At 39.8% G+C, this 21,413-nt stretch overlaps 1 protein-coding gene across 1 annotated transcript in view; it reads left to right on the top strand.

Moving 5' to 3' along the window:
- The window catches only part of LOC135423678 (delphilin-like), a 34,216-nt gene extending 16,255 nt beyond the window's left edge, over positions 1-17,961 (top strand). Inside the window, exons 6-17 of the mRNA XM_064674169.1 lie at positions 420-596; positions 1,193-1,619; positions 1,794-1,956; positions 4,548-4,659; positions 7,994-8,084; positions 8,644-8,730; positions 10,454-10,606; positions 12,052-12,181; positions 12,312-12,344; positions 13,342-13,445; positions 14,942-15,025; positions 17,191-17,961. Coding sequence (XP_064530239.1) covers positions 420-596; positions 1,193-1,619; positions 1,794-1,956; positions 4,548-4,659; positions 7,994-8,084; positions 8,644-8,730; positions 10,454-10,606; positions 12,052-12,181; positions 12,312-12,344; positions 13,342-13,445; positions 14,942-15,025; positions 17,191-17,295 — 1,666 coding nt within the window. The 3' untranslated portion in view covers positions 17,296-17,961. The remainder of the gene's footprint in view (positions 1-419; positions 597-1,192; positions 1,620-1,793; positions 1,957-4,547; positions 4,660-7,993; positions 8,085-8,643; positions 8,731-10,453; positions 10,607-12,051; positions 12,182-12,311; positions 12,345-13,341; positions 13,446-14,941; positions 15,026-17,190) is intronic.
- Positions 17,962-21,413: the final 3,452 nt, after the last annotated feature.

The following is a 21,413-nucleotide window of genomic DNA, read 5'->3' on the forward strand; positions in this document are numbered from 1 at the left end:
TATGCACTGCTCAGTCACACAGGGGATTCCTTTAAAAGCTCATAGTCCAAGTGATCCACCCTCCCAAACAAACAAGAGGAAGAAGTGGAGTGGGAGGGACAGAGCGTGGCTAAAAAATTAACAGGACTTGGGTGATTTCTAGTTGATGGTCAGATCTTTGTTTCAGCTCTCATTGGGCATGGCAGGCTGTTCAGAGTTGGTGTCAGTTTACTTATGTGTCAGATAAGAATAAGAACCCCTCAAATAAGAATATCTCAAAGCCTTTATGCTTTAGCATTGATACTTTTTGCCTGTCCCATGGAAGATGCTGTAAAAATGTGGAGATTTATTGATTTTAGGAAGTGCCTTAACAAAAGCAAGGCTTGTGTAACTAAAGAGTCAATGAAGAATGAGCTGTATGTCCATTCCTTGTCCTTCAGGTACTTGGTGCAACTACGTGAAGGAGAATTGACTTTATATTGCATAGGTCTGGGAGGAAAGAACAGGACTGCAGACCCTGGAGCAAACACAATTAATTTGTCAGGTGGGGATGTGAGTGTCAGCAAGGAGAACGGATGCAGCACCTTTTCAGTTCAGACCAAAGATCACAATTATTTGTAAGTATAGTTGGTAATTAATGATTTATTAACGCAGAAGTACTGAAAACAAGGTCAAGCAGCAGGGGGCCTCAATGTTTCAGAATAAAATAACAATACTGGATAAATGAGGCCATCAGAATTATATAGATTCCTGCTCCCATTGCTTTGCAGTGATTTGATGAGGATTTTCAGGAGGAATCAAAAGTGCCACATCCTGAAACTGAAATACTGCCCACAGCAACTTGTCTAGTTGTCATGGCAGGAGTCAGGGGAGATGCACATTCAGCTTGGTAGGACAGATGTGTGAGCAGGTTCTGCTTGTGCAACAAGCACAGCAAGGTGTAACAAGCTGTTCACCTTCCCCCAAGGTGGAGAGGAGGAATTATGAGGTAACTGCACCACAAAGTCAATATATGGCAAAACTTCAGCTCTCTAACCTTAGACACATAAGCAATTAACTTTGCCTGAAAAGGTCAGAGTCAGCAGCACTGGGCTGCTTTGACAAGTAAAGGTGCTGAACATCATTCTGCTTAAATCAGAACTATCTGTGGCTGTGTTAGTCAGCATGTTATTTACACTGCCTTGTGTTTATATGCAACATTCTTAAATTTCAGGTTTCGAATACCCTTTACTGTCCAAAACAGCAGGCCAGAGGATGTTGGCAAGCTCCAGAATGAATGGGTGTCTCTCCTAGAAAGGTACTGTCAGCTGGGCCAGGGGGCCTCCCCACCTCAGGAGGGATCTCAAGGATGCACCTCCCCTGAAGCTGATTATGAGGAATTTATTGTACCTCTGAATGAACAGAAAGAGGAGACTCTGCACTTTGGTGTGAGTTCTGCAAGGACCAGTCTGAACAAGTCTCCAAGCCCCCAGACAAAGCCTGCAGAGGGGGAAGGAGCCCCAGCATCACCATCTCTTCCACTTCCCATAAGTAGAGCAGAGGTACCACCAGCCCCTCCTGCCCTTCCACAGCCCTGCAGCCTCTCTCCAGCAGCAAAGAGAACCAAAGCCTTTCACTGGGATGTTGTTCCTTCTGATAAGGTGAGGATGAAACTGATGGTGGCTGTTAAAAAAAAAAATAATTGTATATCTTGTGTTACATCTACAGTTATAAAAGTACAGCTGTGCTGCAAAATGACTTTCTCTGTGTTTGGGTGGAACAAAGTGCCTCTGTTCTGGCTTTCTGTTTACCCCGTGTCACTCCTATATTTTTAGATTCACAAATCTGTCTGGGGATCACGTGACCCATGTAAGAAGAAAATTGATGTATCCAGGCTCTGTGAACAGTTCCAGATCCAGGACACAGCAGTATTTTCGGGCAATGAGCCTTCAGTGAATCAGCACATCATGTTAGACCGAAAAGTCGCACACAACTTCAGTAAGTGTGTTAATAAGAGCTGTGTCCTCCTCTCTGAGCTGGGCTGAACACTGCACACATTTTCTCTTTGTACTTCCTGCCATTCAACAGGCAATGAGACATACTTCTGGATCATGTTTTAATTCAGTGCCCCTCTACTGGTTTATAAAAGAAGACCTCATGGCTGAGTTGCTCCAAATGTGGTCCTTAATGATGTAGAGGTGAAGCCCAAAGCTTCTTCTCTTCTTGTACAAAACATGTGGAAGTGCCATTGAGCTGTGATGTTGTTGTCTTAGAGCAGACATGTGAAATCATGTGTGTCACCTGTGAAATCAATGTAAGACTGACTTCAGAGGCTTTTCAAATTTTGTGGGTTGTTCAGGTGAAGAAAAGTCAACAGGAGCAGGTTGGGAGCCAGAAGTTTGAGTGCTGTGCTCAGTCTCTCTCCTGCATTGAGGTCAAGAAATTCATGTAGCTGTAGGTGGGTTGGCATAAGAGGCCTTTGAGGCAGCTACAAGCCAGGTTTCAGGAATTCTTGGCCTTCCTCTGGCTGAAGGCTCAGACTGTGAATGACTGTCTTGAACAGGATCCTTTCCTCTCATATCACAGGATTCTACCAAAGACCTGACCTAGAACAGTCTTTCACAGCTAATGAAGGAGTTCAACACATAGTTCTGCTCTTTCTAATAAAATGATGTAAAGGTCTTTCAATCCTTTTAATGAGAATTGGTAGATATTAAAGGAGCAAGAGTAATTGTTCTTCAAAGACCACTCTGATTTCTGTTACAGAGATGGCTTTCCAAAAAAGCTCTATAACCTAGAGATGTTTCAAGAAGTGTTACATGTGTAAAGAATTTGGGGCAGTTAATTTTGAAGTTTTAATGATTTCTTCTCTATGAATATTAATAAGAAAGAATGTATTTTGGAGATCATGTAAAGTTTTAATTGGGAACTTTAAACGGGGATAACTTGGAATTATTGCATCCCTTGACTAACAATTTGAAGGGTTAAAAGGAAGAGAGTGATACAGAAGTGCTGTTGCAGATAAAAGAATCTTGTAATAGCACTTTTATCTACTAAATGATTGCAGTTTCTCTGAGGAAATTTCTTTCTTTTGGTTGGCAAATAGCACCATTCCTCCTTTTGATCCTGTTCCTCTTACAACTGTTTTTTCAATGGGACATTCTACATCCGTTTCTTAATCTTATCCTTAAAGTTCCATCAGTGAGATTTTTGGCATACACTTATTATAATGGATGTTACTTAGATCAAAAGTTAATTTGATCCTTAGAATTCTGATTAATCTTCCTGCAAGTGCTGCAAACTGCAGTTCTTAATTTAATGAATAAAAGGATGAAGCTCCAAAATTGCCAGTAGGTTAAAATTTGTGGAGAATTTGAGTGAGTTTCTGAACACAAGAGAGAAATGAGAGTTCTGAGAGTAGATCTATACACTGAATTTGAGTCTAATGTGTGAGAAAATACAAATAAAAGCTAAGTTATCTCGAGAATTCTTGTAGACAAAATAAATTTCTGCCGTACAGAGAACAGGTATCAGGAAGAAACAAGAAAAACATCCTCAGATTTCCAATGTAAAGTTTTGGGAGACATTATAATGCATATGTTAACCCAAGAAGATGAGACCTAATGGGTGAAAAACTTATTTAGGAGTCAAATACCACCTTCTGTGCCTTGATTGCTGCCTGTTTCTCTGTATGAGACTCCCTTTCCCACATAGTATCCTTATTTTGCCGGGGAAAATACTTTGACAAAGTCCTATGACTCGAATTTCTTCAGTGTCTTAATAACAGTTACTGAAAATGTTCAAGACAATTTTAAATGCTTTCTGGACAGGTTGTGAAGATTTTAATATCAACATTTTACTGTGAGTTATTCACTGTTATGGTGATTCCCCACAACTGAAGAGACACACGGTTTAAAAGGCATAAGGAAGGAATATAGATATGAGGCATAAAAAAGCACAAGAAGGAAAAAAGGAAAGTTCTGCCAGGCTTAGCACTAAAGCTCAGATCTTATAACAAAATTCAGAGGGTGTAGAGTGTGTCAGAGGAAGAATAAATGGTCTGTACTCCACTGGCCAAGTCTCTAGAACCATTAACAGCTGCCTCAGGCCACAGCAAGTTCCTCTAACCTGAAAAACTCTGTTCCTTTATAGAATTGAATTGAAAAGAAGGTAAATCATACAAATCCTTTCAAAATTCTCCTTCACAACCCCTTTGTGCTGCTCAGAGGAGTTGTGGTGTAGCAGAGACTCCAGGGCAAGTCTCGTGCCAACAGTGGGAAGCATTTAAACATTTTCCCTTTCTCGGCTGCTGCCCTTTGTTCACTTCCTTGTGATTCTTTTTTTTTTACCTCCATCCTTCAGTACCAATGAGGGAGACAGACAGTAATTAAAGAATAACTGGCAAGACAAAGTGGTCTTTTTGGGAGCAACATCCTTACAAATTTTTACTTGTCTAAATGATGACCTTCACCTTTTTGGGTTTTTTCTTTCTTCCTTTTTTTTTTTTTTTTTTTTTTTAATCTGATAAGTACAGATGAGATATTTTGGTGATTTTCCTTCCAAGTAATCTAAGAATCCTTTTCCTCCAGACATTTTTCTTAAAAGTTTCCGTATCAAACCAAGTGAGCTGAAAGAAAAACTGTACATCATACATGAGGAGAGTGGTGGACTCACAGATGAGCAGATTACAGCACTAAGGAGGTAATTTTGGGGGTTCAATTGTTTGTTTATGTTATAAGGTACCCTTTGGAGAAGGCAGAACCTTCTGCAAATAATGTGAAGCTCATGGATGGACTGAGACATTGGATTTATCCTGACTATGGATATCAGGTTGCACACAGAAATCAGCCTTTGCAACTGAGATTTTTGAATACAGCCCCAAAATATCACTTTTCCTCATCTTTGTAGAAAAGGGGCTTGCAAAGTAATGGCAAATCCACCATGATTTTGTGAACTAGTTACAAAGAGCAGAGTTGGGAAAATAATAAGTTGTGTCAGTGAGCAGGTGTTGACTTGAGAAGACTTTACAGCATCTCTTACTACAGCCTTACAACCTATTGTGGGATGAGAAATGAAAGATTTAAGACTGGTTTTGAGATAAGGAAGGCAGACAAGTGTTAAAGGATCTTTATGAGGTGATGGGGTGTTAAGAATATCAGTATGTCAGTGGCAGAGATTTGTGGGTTTAAAGCAGAATGCAAATTTCTGTATCTTTAGCAAAACTGAACAGATTTCAGGAGTGTAATCAAACTATATGAAATTCATAGGAACTGCATTGTATCTTTTTGAATAGTTTAAGACATAGAAAGAAAGGAAAGAAGTGGGATCCTAGAGTAGTATCTGTTATACACCCCAGTCCCCATGTGGTACTTGGACTACTTTAATAAACATATTCACACAAGAAAACTTGATGTGAAACTGTTTCTTCCTTCAAAATGAGAAAAGATTAGAGTGTTTTGCTAAAGTGAGCTGGGAAAAAGATGAGGCTGACAAAGAAAGTGAGGAAGTAAATAATTGATGTTTCTACTTCTCATGGAATCAGTTTAATCTTGGCCTTAAAATCCTGATCCAAATCAGTACATCAGAGGCAATTTTAAAATGATCTGCAGGATCATGCGAGCACTTAGGAAGTGTTGTGAGCACAAGAAGAGACAGCTAACATAGAATTAATGTTATTCTGTGACATGACTTGTGCAGAGCTTGCCTCAAGTGTGAAGGGACATGGGCAGGAAACTGAATATTTACATGTTTTTTATGTCCCAGTGTTCTGGAGGACGTTTCCTTGCTGCCCCAGTGCTTTACCAGTTACACCCCACAGTGGTGCACAATTATGAGCTGGGGAAAGGTGCATGGCCCCACTGAGGGTGATGGAGCTCTGCTGCCATTCAAAAACTGATCTGAAAGGCTCCTTCAAAAAAGAAACCTCTTCCTGCAGCACTGCAGGTTCAGTCCAGGATCTCCATGATGCTGAAACCAGTGTGACACCACTGAGATCCCTGATTTACAGCATCTGGGCTCCTTGCCATCAGATAATAATAGTAATAATGATGGCAATGAAGCTTGAAAGATCCTGGTTTTTTTTCCTTGAAGTCTTTCTTTGAGAGCAATAATACTGAGGAAATTTTCTAGCAATGGAATATGTAAGATATATTGGATGCTGTATTTGCTGTATGTTATATAGCTTCAAGGATTCAAGCTATGGGTTCAAGGATTCTGTCCCTGAAATTCTTATTTATTGCCAAAATCTAGGAATGCACATACAAATCTTGCAGTAAAAGGGAGATAATTGTTTTCCACCCCAGCAGTTTTAAGTGTGAGTGAAATAAATGAGATGCATCTCAGAATTAAGGCTTGGATTTCCAAGTGGAAAATCAAAGGAGCAGACAGACATTCTCATGGAACATCAGCACTCCCAAGTCTCTCTGGTACGAAGAACTGTGGTGGATTTAGCAGGACATTTAACACTTTTGAAAACCTTTCTATTTGATTTTGGTGTCATGGTGGAAAACTTTACCTTTGAAAACTGTGGCCTCCAGTCGGTGGAGAACCTGTGGTCAGGACAGGAGTTCAAACAGGATAATCCAGGGCTGGAAAATCCCTCTCTGTGCAAATTGTTCCTGTCAGACTGCCTGAGCCTGAAGTCAAAATTCTACTATTGTAGAATGAAAAAATATTTAAAGTCAAACCCAAGACTACATTTTCAAGACTGTGACCTCTGAGTTAAATGTTCTGCTCATGTGTCCAGTGGTGGGATATTATTAGGAACTTCAGGACTTAATTTGACACGGAAACCTTTCCATAATTCTCTGAATGATTCTTTATCCTGATGTCTTAAAATCAATAGGAAAGCACTCCTTGTCTCTCTAAACTTAATTTTTTTTCAGAGCAATGGGATTTTTTTCATTGTGCAAATTCCATTAGAGTTGCATTCATGTACAAAGATATTTATGGAATGCATTCACATGTTCTTGTGCTTCCTTTTTCATGGCTTCCATTGTTCAGTGCTTTAAGCTTTAAACCTCCCAGATAATCTGCTGGTTTTGTTTTATATACATAAGACATCTAAACAATTTTATGGAATATCAGACATTTGATTAAATGAAGATATTTGCTGTCAGTTTTTAAAAATACGTTGTTTGAATTTGCTTAAAAAGTCAAACTTTTTTCAGTGATAAACACCCTTTCATTTGCCAACAATTAACTTATCTTTAAATGAGAATTCAATTATTTCTTTATGATAAAGGATGAAAAAAGTACTATTTTGTAATCTGCTTTAATATAGATTTAATAATTCAAACCTTAGCCATTATTGAATTGAAATGTCAAATTACTGACAACAGTAAAAAAAAATCATCTTACTTCTTGTCCTGTATTTAACATTTAAAATATTTGCTTTATTTTTTCCATTTCTGAATAAATCACTTTTAATGAAAATGTAGAGCTATCCCCATGAATGTTTAATCACACTTGCTACAAATTTAGTAGGTTTTTTGAAGAGAAAGAGAAGATAGACCTGAATACTTATTTAAGATTCTTTACACTCCTTCTCATATGTTTGCTATAACATTGATTTCGTTTTGCTGAAGATATGCTGTGAATTCCCATAGTGAGCACTCAGACAGGCAGGAAGATCTCCAAAGGAGAACTGTGGTGATGTGTTTGTTTTTCCAAGTGGAGTCAATATTTGAAGACATCAATTTTCTAAAAATCTGTGGCCCTGGAGTTCTGACCCTGGAGAATATATTCTGTGGTCTTGTGCAGAAGGAAGGAAGTTGTGGATCTGTGTTATGTGCTGCCATTATTTGAGCAAGTGAAAAAACCTGCAAAAACAATGGTAAAGAAGATGACTGTTCCCAAGGATTGGTGGGGTGTCTGTGCAGAGCCAGGAGTCCCACTGACTAAAGAATTAACATGCAACACATAAACCACACTAAATGTAAGAAATTCCAAGGCATGGAATGGAATGATTGTTTTATGTTGCAACAATACAGAATGAAGAGGAAGAGGACATTCAATTTTAAGTTCTGTTTTACAGATACATGCCAACAGCAAAAGATGCAGAAAGGTACCAGTCGTTCAAGGGGTCGTGTTCAGAGCTGCACGTGGTTGACCAGTTTATGTTAGAGGTAAGAGGCATTAAAAGTCACCACGTGCCATTTCTAGGGCATTCTCTGAGGTAAAAACCACTGTTGTTTGGAACTTAAATTTACAGTTTCACCCAGAATCAGCATAAGAGGATTATTCTGATAATATTATTCTGATATATATTCAGATTATTCTGATAATATATTCCAATAATCAGAAGAGAACTCTATGGAGTCCTTTGCTTCTCCAAGTCACACCCCCTCCCCTTGCTCCAAAGTAGGAGCTGATTTATTCTGAGCTAGGTTTCCAAAATATACAAGCAGAAAATTGTGTGTAATTAAACATTCTTGTTCACAAGAAAGGAGTGTCATTGATTTTAATAATGTCTGGCCCTACCAGCATATTTGAATTTGCATATGCAAATGTGTACATTCAGGTGTGCACCAGAGTAAATCCACAGACCTCAAATAAAATTAAGAAATGAGCGCAGAAATTAGGAAAACTATGGTCTAGCTGAATTGCTCAATAAATTACAATGTATATGTGCATGTTTTGGTATAAACATGAGTTTTGATTCCTTTTCTGTTCAACTCTGTGCAGATGTGTAAAATCCCTCACTTGGGCCAGAGGTTGGATCTCCTGCTCACTGTTCGTGAGCTCCCTGAGAGCATGAGAGATTTGGAGCCTGTGAGTAACATGAGTCCTTCACAGTGTGTTTGTCATCAAAATCTACCCCTTTGATACTAGAGGGCCAAATAACCTCAGTGCAGATCCTTTTTTTTCTAATATGTGCATTTAACATCATCCTTATTCCACCAAGATGCAAGAAGCAGTAGCTGATGGGCCTGGCAATGGAATAGACTTCCACAAAAGAGGGAGAAAAGAACAGGAAAGGATTTTCAAATTTTTTATTTGGTGTTGTTAAACTTTCCTCTTTCTTTGACCAGTGAGAAGTGAATTTCACCACTAAAATTCAACTTCCTTTGTGGGGAGGTTCTTGCACGAGCTGAAAGAATCAAGCTGAAAGACATAGAGCAAGTTTATTTGAAATTCATAGAGAATTTCCTCTTTGCAGAAGACTGAAGGAGAATGTTCCTCCTAAGGATTACAGGAGTGAACTGAACTATCAGGAACCATAGCTCAAGTCCCTCTCTGCCTTTTTTCAGGATGACCTAAGGGGGGGGGGATGCAAATAAACAGTCTCATGACTGGACCTTCCTGTTCCAAGCCACTGCCTTCCCTGCCAGGTTTTGTCTATGCTTTGGTTCAAAACAAGTATTTTGACACGATTCTGCTTCTATGAAAATGTTTCAGAGGTTTTGCTCTCCTTCTGCATGAGAATGAAAACAAAATGTGAAAGTTCTGCAAGACCAAGTCGTTGTCCTTTATCTGGCTGTGACTAAAACCATGGTGACAGTGGCCAAAGCTCAGAAGAGGAGCAGATGGAAAACACAGGGGACATGCCCAGATTTCTGACCCTGCCTGGTGCACTGCCACACCTTTGCTGTCCTCCAATGAAGCCAAATACCTGAATATTTAGAAGTTATTATATGCACTGTTTGATTTGGCTGATGTTTGATGTTCATTGAATGTTCACTGATCAGTTGTCTAAGTATTTTCTTACTTATGCTCACTAATATCTGTTTTTAAATCATACAATATACACTTAAAATTCTATGGGACAACCTGAATACTGGCTTTCAGCCCTCTCTGGCCCTGAGATGTGCTATAAATGTTTTAACAACAGCTTTCAGTTCTCCTGTGTGTTTCCACCTTTCCCTGTTTTTAAGTTTGTGTGTTGGTGACTGACGAAAAGAGGTGTGGGGCTAAAAAAATACAAATTTCCTAGTGGAAAACAAAACCACCTCTTGTGTCCATAGCCTTAGAAGGGAGGTGGCTTCCCTGGGAAAACAGAATTATATTGAGTTTGATTACAGGAAATCATTATTCTTCCTTGTGGGGAAACTGTGATAAGAATTCTGATAACAGTTTTCAGCTGGTATAAACAGAAGGGAGGGAGGTGGAGGCTGGAGAGCCCCACACTGAGCTCCAGGCTCTGCTTACCCTGGTACCTGACATTTGGTGCAATCTGGTGCATTCAAACAGCAAAACACTTCTTCTGCAGAGGCATTTTAAGAGATGAATTGAAGTGGTTTTGGCAGCCAGAGAGGATGTGACCTCCTTTTGGGCAGAGTCACTGTGCCAACACAGCTTTATCTGGGTGGGAGAGTTTTAACTGGTCCTTCCTAAAAACCCCAGGCCTGTTTCCTTGAGGGACTTGAGTAGGAAGATGTCCTTGTTGAGGTGTGACTTGCTTCAGGTGGGGACGGTGAGGCTTCGGCACAGGGGCCCCACGGATTTACCCACGTTTCCAATCTGAACTGAAGGAAGATCTGTGTGTGTTTTTCAGCTGATAAACCAGAAGATCCAAGCCAGTAAGCAGCTGCAATCCAGCCAGAAGTTTGTTGCTGTTTTGGAGTACATTTTAGCCATTGGGAACCATCTAAATGAGAAGGCTGGAAAAGAGGTGGCGAGAGGATTTCGATTGTCGTCTTTGACCAAAGTGAGTAAATATTTTCTTGCTGTTAAAAATCCTGTTTGACATTATATTCTTGAATGACCGTGATAAAAAGATGCATTTCCCCATTTCAGACAGCAGCACTGGCTGGGTGGGGGCTTGGTGGCCTTCAAGTACCTGAAAGGGAGCTACAAGAAAGATGGAGAGAGACTTTTTCCAAGGGCCTGGAGTGACAGCACAAGGGGGAATGTCTTCACACTGACAGAGAGGAGGGTTAGATGGGAGATTAGGAAGAAATTGTTCCCTGTGAGGGTTGTGAGGCCCTGATGGGGAGGTTGGTCCCTTCCAACCCAAACCATTCTATGATTCCATGAATCTAAGTGTCTTTTGCAGCAAGTGGTACGTGGCCATTTTAAAGTAAAATTTCAAAAACAGAATTTAAACAAATTAACAAATTGAAAGGGAGTGAAATTTCCTGCAATGCTTTTAACCCCCCATCATTGCTCTGCTGGATGATTAATAGGGGATGAAAGTTGAAGTTGTGGTCTTCACTCTTTCCTGACAGAGATCTGCTGTACAACAAGCATCATCTAGCTCTTAATTCTCTAATTGCCTCTTCACTGACCTACCACTTGTGTGACATTAGCCTGAGTTTTCCATTAGTTTTAAGCAACCTGCTTTCCCCTCTTCATCAGAATTTGCCATCAGAAAATGCTGCTGCTGAAAATAGGGGTTTTTTCTCCCTTCCTCCGCCCAGCAGTTGCAAAGCATAATATTCTTATCCTAAAAAGTAAGAAACAGATACAAATTTCCTAAGCTGCTTGTGCCTTTAATAGTATTGTAAAATTATACCTCATCTGTAAACAGAAGAGAGAAGGATTTTTACTTTGTTTTTATAAGATATCTTTTCCATCTGGAGACTTTAATATATGAGTGAATGATTTATAAGTCTAGTGACAATTCTGAAACAAAACTTGCATTCTTTTTTTTATTATTTTTATATATATAATGCCTGTAATACCACATCTATCATAATGAAAAATGCCTACAAAATCTTTTTCTGCCACAGAGCATCTTCCCAGATTCAATTAAGGAACTTTGCTCTCTTCATGAGCACAGCACACTACTTCTGAGTGGAAAGGAATAATGACTGTGGTTGCTTGGAGGTCCAAAATCAGTTGCAATCAATTAGGATACCTTCAGTTCAAAAAGATCTGTGTGAATAAGACAGAGAAGAACAAGCAAGGTCAAGGGATATGGAAGTGGAAAGCTGATCTTAATCAAGAATGTGTGTGAAACGGCAGATTGAAAAGGAGAAGTTTAATTTTGTTGTGTTCTATTCTTGTCAAACTTACTTGGGAACTATCAACAGCCCTGCTCTTCTTTTATTTATTTATTTATTTATTTATTTATTTATTTATTTATTTATTTATTTATTTATTAAGGTGGAACAGCTCAGTCTGTCAATCATTACTCTGCTTTATTTGCAGTTACCTCTGCTGAGGGGTAAAGAGAGGACGTTCACTTTGCTTCACGCCCTTGTGGAACAGATCCTCTTACATGAGCCTGATCTGGCCACATTTTCTCAGGAGTTGACAGAATTTGAAGCTGTTCCTGATGGTAAGAGGAGGGAGGGGGGAAAAATAATCAACAAATAAAAAATGAAGTCCTTCAACTTCTGTGGAAACTCCCATCCTCATGATATGAATGATATTTCTTAACATGTTTTTCCCCCTCTCTTCCTTTCCAGCTTCCATGAAGGGCCTCAGTGCTGAAGTTGATGGTATGTAAATGTGGTCTCTACATCCAGAGAAAGGTTTTCATACATTGTGCAGTCATTTGGAACAGGCTTTCATTGCACTTCTGTAGTTTGTAAAGAGAGGTAAAGGTTCAAAACGTTGAGGTGAAGTGTTGCTATGGTGATGCTTAAGCTACCATGTTACCTAGAAGAATTTTAAAAAAAAGGGAAATATTAAAGTGTGTCCAGGTGGTTTAGAAATAATAATAAAAAAATATACTGCCCATGGTAAATAGAGTTTATCATAGAGTACAAATGTTAAGTGCTACAAATGCTCCATCAAAGTCACAGCTGTAGCAGATTCTCTGGGAGCTGGGAATGCACCAGGAGAAAACTTCCTGCAGCTCAGTCCTGGACTTCAAGAACTTCTTTGAACCAAACTGGTTTCCTTCTCTAGAAAGGAGTCCAACACCAGTGAAGTCGGGAGGAGGGAAGAGAATAAGGTTGTTCAAATGTCAGATTGGTTTGGGGAGATATTTACAACTCACCATTGAACAGTGCCATGAGATGCCAGTGAGCTCTTTCCCCCCATTTCCCAGAGTGGGAGCTCCCAGGATGACAGACCAGTGTTGTGCTGGTGCCAACTGACAACGTTTCTCACTGCTGCATAGAAGAGAATTTTTGTTCTTTTATCCTTAAAGGAACCCTGAACTTTCTGCACAAAAACATAGGTTTGAAGTGTGTTATTTTCATGGCTAATCCCAATGCCCAGAGCTAGGAAAGGCCAGATTTATGACCACTGCATTACCATGCTATCGACCTCTTCATTATTCTGCAGTGATGTGATCACATACTACTTTTTCCATAATAAAATGTTCCTTTCTGGGTTTCTACTTCAAGATAGAAAGTTAATATTCCTGGATGAACATATTATAGGTCTATATTCTCCTAAATTTTCCTTGTGTCCTAAATTAGACATTTGCAGTCCTTTGGTCACATCTGCATGCTGGTGAAATTCCTCCTTTTCTTTCTCTTTTGTTAGTTTTAAGAAAAGAATTGGAAAACATTATTCAGTGCAGGAGGCTTATTAAACCCAAGACAATCAAGGCAACACCCCAGGAATTACAGTTCTGCAAGGAACTAAAGGTAAAGTTACTACAACTTTCTTGTGGGCTGGAGGTAAATGATGAGTAACCTGTTAGTTTGTCTGAGACCTGCCCTAACAAGGGAATCGGGGGCATTTGAGGAAAAGTGGTTTTTTATTCCCCTCTGAGAGTATTTCACAGTGTAAATTGCAGCATGGGAAGGGTTTTCAGGGTTTCTGCATCTCCTACTTTTGCTTCACCAGATAAATGGGATGGAGTGGATGAGGAACAGGCAGCCCCATAGCAGCCCATGACAAGCATTTTGCAATAATAGGAATTTTTGAGCACATATAAATTTGTAATGATTTCTTCTGCCTTCAGATAGAAGGGGAGATAGCACAGACAGTCATAGAATAATTTAGATTGAAAAAGACCTTTGAGAGCATTGAGCCCACCCATAAACCTATCACTGCCAAGGCCACCACTAAACCATGTCCCCACCTACACATCTTTTGAATCCCTGTGATGACTCTACCACTTCCTGGGTATCCTGTTGCAATGCTTGATAACCCCTTCAACGAATACATTTTTCCTAATATCCAGTCTCAATCTACCCTGTCACAACTTGAGGCTGTTTCCTTTTGTCCTGTCAATGTTACTTGGTTAAAGAGACCATCCAAGAAACACCATCCAAGGCCGTGCCTAAATTGTAATTATAGGCTGATCTAAGATGGCTCTGCTCATGCATCATCCAAGGCCATGCCTAAATTGTGATTACAGGTTGATCTAAGTTTATTCTGCCCTTGCTGGTTACAGAACAAGATGGGTTGGAGGACACAAGGGGGAGGAAGCTGAGCAGGCTGTAGGAAGCCCAGCTCTGGCCAGGAGTCAGCAGAGGGGTCGATAGCTCAGGCACAGAGAATTAATAACTCAGGAGCACTGTTGTGCTGGTTGTGAACTGGGCTAATGCCAGTTCAGGGGTTCCCCACTCTGGTGGGTACGTCCATCTCTGCTGTCCCAGCTGTCTCTGTGCTGAGCTTCACTGGGCAGTGTCAGCATCTGCTCAATCCATGTGTTTCCTTCTCCTTTGGAACACCTTGCCAGGTGCTTCTTCTGTACATGTTCAGCTGTCAAAAATACATAGATTACAAAGGAACCATAATTAAGGAATTTAACTCCAAAACTTAAGTTTCTATTTCTGCTTCCTTAAGAACCAGCAACTGGGAGTGTTTGCTTCACATGCAAAAAGGCCAAATGTGGTGGAAATTAGGGCCTTCTGATGCTTATCTAGTTCTGTCAGTTTTAATAGATTTAGGTAATGTCGTTGAATAATACAGTTAAAATTCTCTAACCTTGATATTTCTTTTTTTTTTCCATCTTTGATGTCTTAATACTTGCAAGGAAATATGTGTGCTTGGTGTAGGCTTCTCTTTTGTGAAATGTGAAATTTTTGTGACATGAAAATTTTGACTTGAATTATCTTGTTTTCACTGCTGTTTAATTCCTGCTTTAATATTATGCTCCTACAGCAAATTAAGAAGTTTTATTTTATTACAGGATTTAATTCAGAAATATGAAGGGGATCTATCCCAGCTGTCAAAAAGATGTGATGAAATGAAGAAGCTTTATAGCAACGTACTGGTACATATCATATTAAAATGCAATGAAAATAAATCTACATTTCTTTAAGAAAAAAATAAAAGGGGGGAAGAAAGAAGTGGAAAGAAGCACAAGAAATTCCCACGTGCTTGATAGTTATACAGTCTATAGAAAGAGAAACAAAACCTTTCATCTAACAGTGGTCAGAAGCTTTAAGGAAGGGGGTTGCTGAAATGCAGTGCTGACCTCTGAAACCAGAATAATGTCCTGGTTTGGGGATTGGGACATGCTTTTAAGTGTGGTGGTGGTTTTTGTGGTGTTTCTTTTTCTCCTTTTTTTTTTTTTTTTTGTCAGAGGGAGGGATTAAAAGCAGAGAAGTTCAATGATGAGCAAATGTTACACAGAAGATGCAGCCAGGAAGGCCTTTGGGGACCTACCTGAACAGACACTGCAGATTAGAGAGATGTTTGACCAAGGAAATTTAATTAGTGATGTTTTACTAAAAGTAATATTGTAAGAATGCACAGGGGTTTCCTTGTGGCTCTTGCAAACTGGAATAACACCTCAGCTTAGGGCAGCAAGCCAGATTAGTCTGCAGCACATAGAGAACTCTGTCCCAAGCCTTCAAAAAAGTTGAAAACCAAGAACATCTGAGACTCTTATTTGCATCTGAAGAGGATTTCATTTTCCACATAGCTGGAAGTTTCCTCAACCTTTAAGCCAGATCCTTTTTGCCTTCCTTTCCCTGTTATTCTCTAAATAACTTTTTTGATGTATTTCTCTCCTTTAGAATGAATTTTTTTTTCTTCTGAACAAGCAAAGCAAATCCTTTTGCATGTTTATAAAGCATCAACAAATGTAAAGCAAATATAAAATAGGATGGGTGACCAAAAGCCACCTTATCATCCCAACAGCACTAGACAGGTATAGTCCAGCTCACCTGGAATAGCTGATCTGGAATTGTGTTGCAATAGCCATGGAAATCATGTTGCACATAACCCAAAACTCCACAGGACTACCTTGATGCTTTTATATCCTACTTATGAAATCAACAGTGACCTTGGCATGTGACATTTCTGTGGGATGAGCAATAAGTTGGGGACAACTGCCTGTTGCATAACTGTGGGCTCTCAGGTCCTCACAGATGGTCATTAGCTCCAGGAAATGCCTCTCTCATTACTGTTGAACTGATGGCACATCATGGGCCAGATGTGCCAGAGATGAAGGGCTTGGAGAACCCAGAAGGTGCAATTAGGAACACACAGGCAAAACTATTAATCAGGTGTCAGCGCTTAATGCTAAAATTTTTGTGACTGGGTTGTATTTGAGTGGTTTCTGGTGCTGTGTTTCTGATTTCCAGGCAGAGGGTTTGCTCCTAAGAGCTGTTAGATGGTGTCCAGGTGGACACTTTTTGGGAATGCCAGATCTGCCCAAACCTCCCCCTGTATTTCAGCTGCAATTTGAAGTTGTGAACTAAAACTTCATTGCTGTTCTGCCTTGGGAGAGCTGATCCCACAGCTACAGGGGAGCTCTCAATTACAGCCAGGATCAGAACTTGGAGTCTCTTTATGATGAAGGCTTTGGAGCATGTTCTTTGGATTTCATAGAATCACAGAATGGTTGGGGTTGGAAGGACCTTAAAGCTCATCCAGTTGCACCCCCCTGCCATGGGCAGGGACACCTTCCACTAGCCCAGGTTGCTCCAAGCCCCTTCCAACCTGGCCTTGGACACTTCCAGGGATGGGACAGCCACAGCTTCTCTGGGCAACCTGTGCCAGGGCCTCACCACCTTCACAGAGAGGAATTTTTAAAAACTTCCTATCTGTTCACCTTTTTCAGATTAAAGAAGGAACAGGAAAAGGCTCTTTGATAAATTACTTTCTTGCCCAAAAATGTTTGCTTCCTTATGAATAATTTTTGTTTGTTTGCAAAGCAAAATGACAGAAAAGGGAAACTTTTTAGGCCTGCCATGAAATATAAACAATATTTAGGATTTCAGTTCCCTGGAGATTTCAGACAGCTCAAAGTTTTCCTCTTCCTCCTCTTCCCCTTCTTCGTCCACGTCTTCTTCCTTTTTATATTAATATTAACAGTAATGAAGGTATTTAACTTTTATCTTGCTTTTAAAAATTTCATTAAGATCCTGGACATGGTTTAGATTCCTTGGATACACTAATATTAAATATTTTTGTCTTTCAAATTTACAGGTAAAGTTTGGGGAGCCACAAGACCTGGACTCCCAAGAACTCTTTGGATGGATATCTTCCTTCATTAGTGAGTTTAGGAAGGCCTGTGCTGAAGTCACACCATAAGGAGAACAAAGACCTTATAGAGAGGTGAGGGAAAGAGGAATCCAGGAAACAAGATTTATTTGGTTTGTTACTTACTGATAAAAAGCACATAACCAGTATCTGTACAGCAGAACACCCGATTTTGAGAGATATTCAGTTTATAATGTGTAATTTGTAAGTGGTATTTGTAGAATCCCAGATGGCTTAAGAGCCTCTCTCTTAATTTTTCTCATGTACATGTTATAGTACCTTGAGATTCCTGTATATTTAGAAAGGAAACACATCTGACATTTTATAACTTCTCTTTTCAATCTTCTCCTTTGATACCCAGCCTTCTGACTCAGTTTTAACTATTACTTTCAATGAGTAAGTTTCTGTATGGTCTTCTGATTTCTAAATAATACTTTCCCAAGTTTAATAATGAAATGGGGAGCTGTTACCCACAGAGAAGACTATTTAACTAAAATTCTAGTTTGTTTTTCTGCTATTAAAGCACTGAAGCCTTAGTATGGAATGGAGAAAGTATCTGGCTAGGTGTTTTGTTTTGTAGTACAATAAAATGGTGCTTTTTATGGCTAATGTCATGTATTGGGATAAAATGCTACAAAAATCAATCAATATGTGAGATTTGCATTTACAGGAAGACAAAAATGTCAGAGAAGCAAAATAAAAAGGTGTCACAAAGTATCTAAGTAATGGATATGGGAGGTAATTATCCATGGTTTTCAAAAGAGAAAATACTTCTGTTGCATTTGTTGGCTTTTACATGTTTTTAATTAGAATAATTATCTAGAGCTCAAATAAATGAGAGGAAAAGGAGGCCTCTAAATGCAAAGACAAAATGGATGTTTTTAACACTAAAAGCAGAAAATAGCTTAAAAGGTCATTGAAAAAATTTGGCATTTTCTTCACCAGTTCTGCAAACAGTGTTTTAGAAAAAGTGTTTTACCTGATTTATTTCAGGTCTGACTGCCCAGGTCTTGCAGTGTTTGGGCTTTGATGGAAATGCTGAACACTCTCCCTGACTTCAGTGCTAAAAGGAGTTTGGGCTAATCCCTCTGAAAGGGTTAGATGAACTTACATCCAAAAATTACATTATCACAGCTCTCTCTCAGCTGGCAGATAACACTGCTCCATATCCAGCATGTCCTTGGCTGCTCCAGGTGGGGCCACTGAACGTCCTGGAGTTTAGGAAAAGGGCCAGGAAGGAGCTGGGCACCCACCCATTGGGTGCTGCAGTGCATTGATTTTTAGTGCTGGTGTCACACAGGTAAAGGACAATCACCACGAGTGCAGAGACTCTCGGACACTGGAAAGTGGAGATGGAAGAACCCCAGGATTTTCTTTCTTGTCTTGGCCTCAGTACTCCAAAGGGCAGCACAGGCAGCAGCTCCCGGGGGGTTACAGCTGTGACTGCCAGCCCAGCCCGCTGGGAAAAGGTAGAAAAGTGTTCTTGCAGCTAATTAGGAAGAAATTCTTCCCTGTGAGGGTGTTGAGGCCCTGGCACAAGTTGCCCAGAGAAGCTGTGGCTGCCCCATCCCTGGAAGTGTCCAAGGCCAGGTTGGAAGGGGCTTGGAGCAACCTGGGCTAGTGGGAAGTGTCCCTGTCCATGTCAGGGAGTGGGACTGGATGATCTTTAAGGTCCTTCCAACCCAAACCATTCCATGATTCCATGATTGCAGCAGCAGCCAAGTAGCCAGTGGGATCCCTCAGCTTTGCACCACCAGTGTTGCTCCCCTCCATCAGCTCTTCCATGTCTGCACTTGCAAAGGGCACAATTTTGGCTTCTCAACAGCCTTGTCAAGACTTTTCTCCCAGTTAACCACAGTGGCCAGTTAACCACAAGTTTACTTCTTTTTCAGAAGCAAAAAGAGTAAAATAAAAGCAAAATTAGTACCTCTGATACTTATTTTATATAAAAATATTTACAGAAGCAAATAAAGGGATTTAATTTTACAGAAATATTGACTATATTTGCCTCAGGTCAGCATCAGATCGGTGAGATCTGGTTGACCCTGAAATCAGTGGCATGTATCTGTGCATCAGGAGCTGCAGCTTACACCCCTCATTTCTAGCTGAAAGGGGAAAACGAAATTCCCTTTTAATTTCTTGCCTCTCTATCCCACAGTGCCCTATGCAGGACATGGACATGCACCGTAAACACTTGCAGGTTTGGATGTGTGTCATTACTGCTCCGAAATCTGAACTATCTTCATTTATATGTGAATCATGTCAGATAATCCTGAATACAAGAGCCATTTCCATGGTATCAAGATCCCTGCATCCCTGAGCAGTGTTCGTGATGATCATGATAAATTCCAGGTTTTTTCTACCTTGGCTCCAGGGTCCTGGGAAGTCTCTTTTAACTAAATAGATTTTTTTTCTTTTCTTTTTCACAACTCACTTTTTTCCCCCAGTCTTTTTTCTCTATTATTATATCTAACAGCCTGTGCTTGTTTTATAGCTCAGCTGGCATGGCCTTTTCCAATTAAAAATATATCCTACATAGTAGTCGATATCTGTGTCTTTGTGTGAATATCCTGGAGCATTAATTAAAAAAAATTAATGTCCAAATATCTTCTTGTCAAGAAGTTCTCTCCCTTTCAGAGAGGGAACTTTCCTCTGGAGTGGGATCTTCCCAAGGAGAAATGTTTCAATTTTCCCAAATAAGCTGTTTCTTCAGTGCCTGTGAATTTCAGAGACCTCCTGATTTATATGTAAGATAAATAGACCCTGTTCTCTACCTTGTTCTTTATTTCTTAAGTGTTATTTAGCATAAGGCTGAGTTTTTCAAATCTTATCACTTATCACTGTATCACTAAGTTTTAGTGGCATAAAGAATAATAGTTTTTATGCCTCAACATTTATTTCAAATTATTTAGACAAGCTCAAAGTCTCCATATGGGTGATATCCTTGGAATCCTTCATAGCAGATGATGATTTTATCCTGCAAACCTGTAGTCATAAAAATCTAAGCATTGGATGAACCTCTTTGTTTATTTGTATATAGTAATATATATTTGTAAATCATATATATTTGTATATAATAATCTGGATCATTTGTTTCCCTACAAAACCCACAGAGCTGACTTTTGGCATATTTTTTAATATGAAAGCTGATTGGTGGTGTTATAAGAAGTTCTGCTCAGTGAAATTCTCTCAGTATTGAGCTGTGGGAAGTAAGGCTGTGGGTCAAATGCTGCACAGATTTTCCTTTCCTGGCAGCTGAGCTGCCAGGGTAAAACCTGCTCCCTGAAAAGGAAAGAAACTGAAAAGGAAGTAGAAATCTCTTTTCATGCTTTGTTTCCCTAAAATGCACACTCTTGGTAGGATGAGCAGTATTTCAGCAGGAACAGGAAAGAAAATTTCTGTAGCTCACATTGGACATTGGTGTTGTTCAGCAAAAACATGACTCAGGGAAGAAACTCCCAGAAGAAATCCCTGATTTTATCCACCTGTCCAGAGCCTCAGTGTTTTCTAATCTGCCCCAGGAAATGCTGTGAGAAATGGAGCTCCTCCAGGGACAGGCCACTGAAGTGATCTGAGCTCCCAGAGGGGCCTGTGTTACACCTGCACCACCACTCACAAGGGATTTCCAAAAAATAGGTTGAAATACAAATATCTTTCCACAAAGGCAGAAACTTCTCAGAGTTTCTTCAAACCAAAAATATAAAGAGCAGAGATTATCCAACACTAGACTCAGTGGAAAAAACTTAACTCCCAGAAAGGGGCAATTATATCCTAGGGCAGTGGCTCAACTTTGCCTTCCAGTTTTCCTCTTTTTTTTCCCTTTCCTATTTGAATTACCAGGCAACAGGCAGAGTGTTCCTGCTAATTTGTATAAATGAACAGTCAAAATAAAAACTGTGGTGACTTGGAAGATGTTCTATGCATAAAAGCCTTGATGTCACTTATGTGTGCTGGTCTTCTAGTTTGAATTCATGCTTTTCAATTCCAAACAGCAATTTTAGGAGAAGGGAAAAAATGGTGTTAAGACAAAGTGAATAAAAACGTGAGGTCTCTAAAAGGGAGCCTGTTGGGCACTCACTGTACAACAACTGAAGCCTCAAAGTGTTCTTAGAAAATGCTCCTGTGTTTAAGAAGTTGCTGCTAATGATGATGCTCAGAAGAACCACAGA

Source organism: Pseudopipra pipra, chromosome 17 (assembly GCF_036250125.1).
Source record: "Pseudopipra pipra isolate bDixPip1 chromosome 17, bDixPip1.hap1, whole genome shotgun sequence".
Lineage (NCBI taxonomy): Eukaryota > Metazoa > Chordata > Aves > Passeriformes > Pipridae > Pseudopipra > Pseudopipra pipra.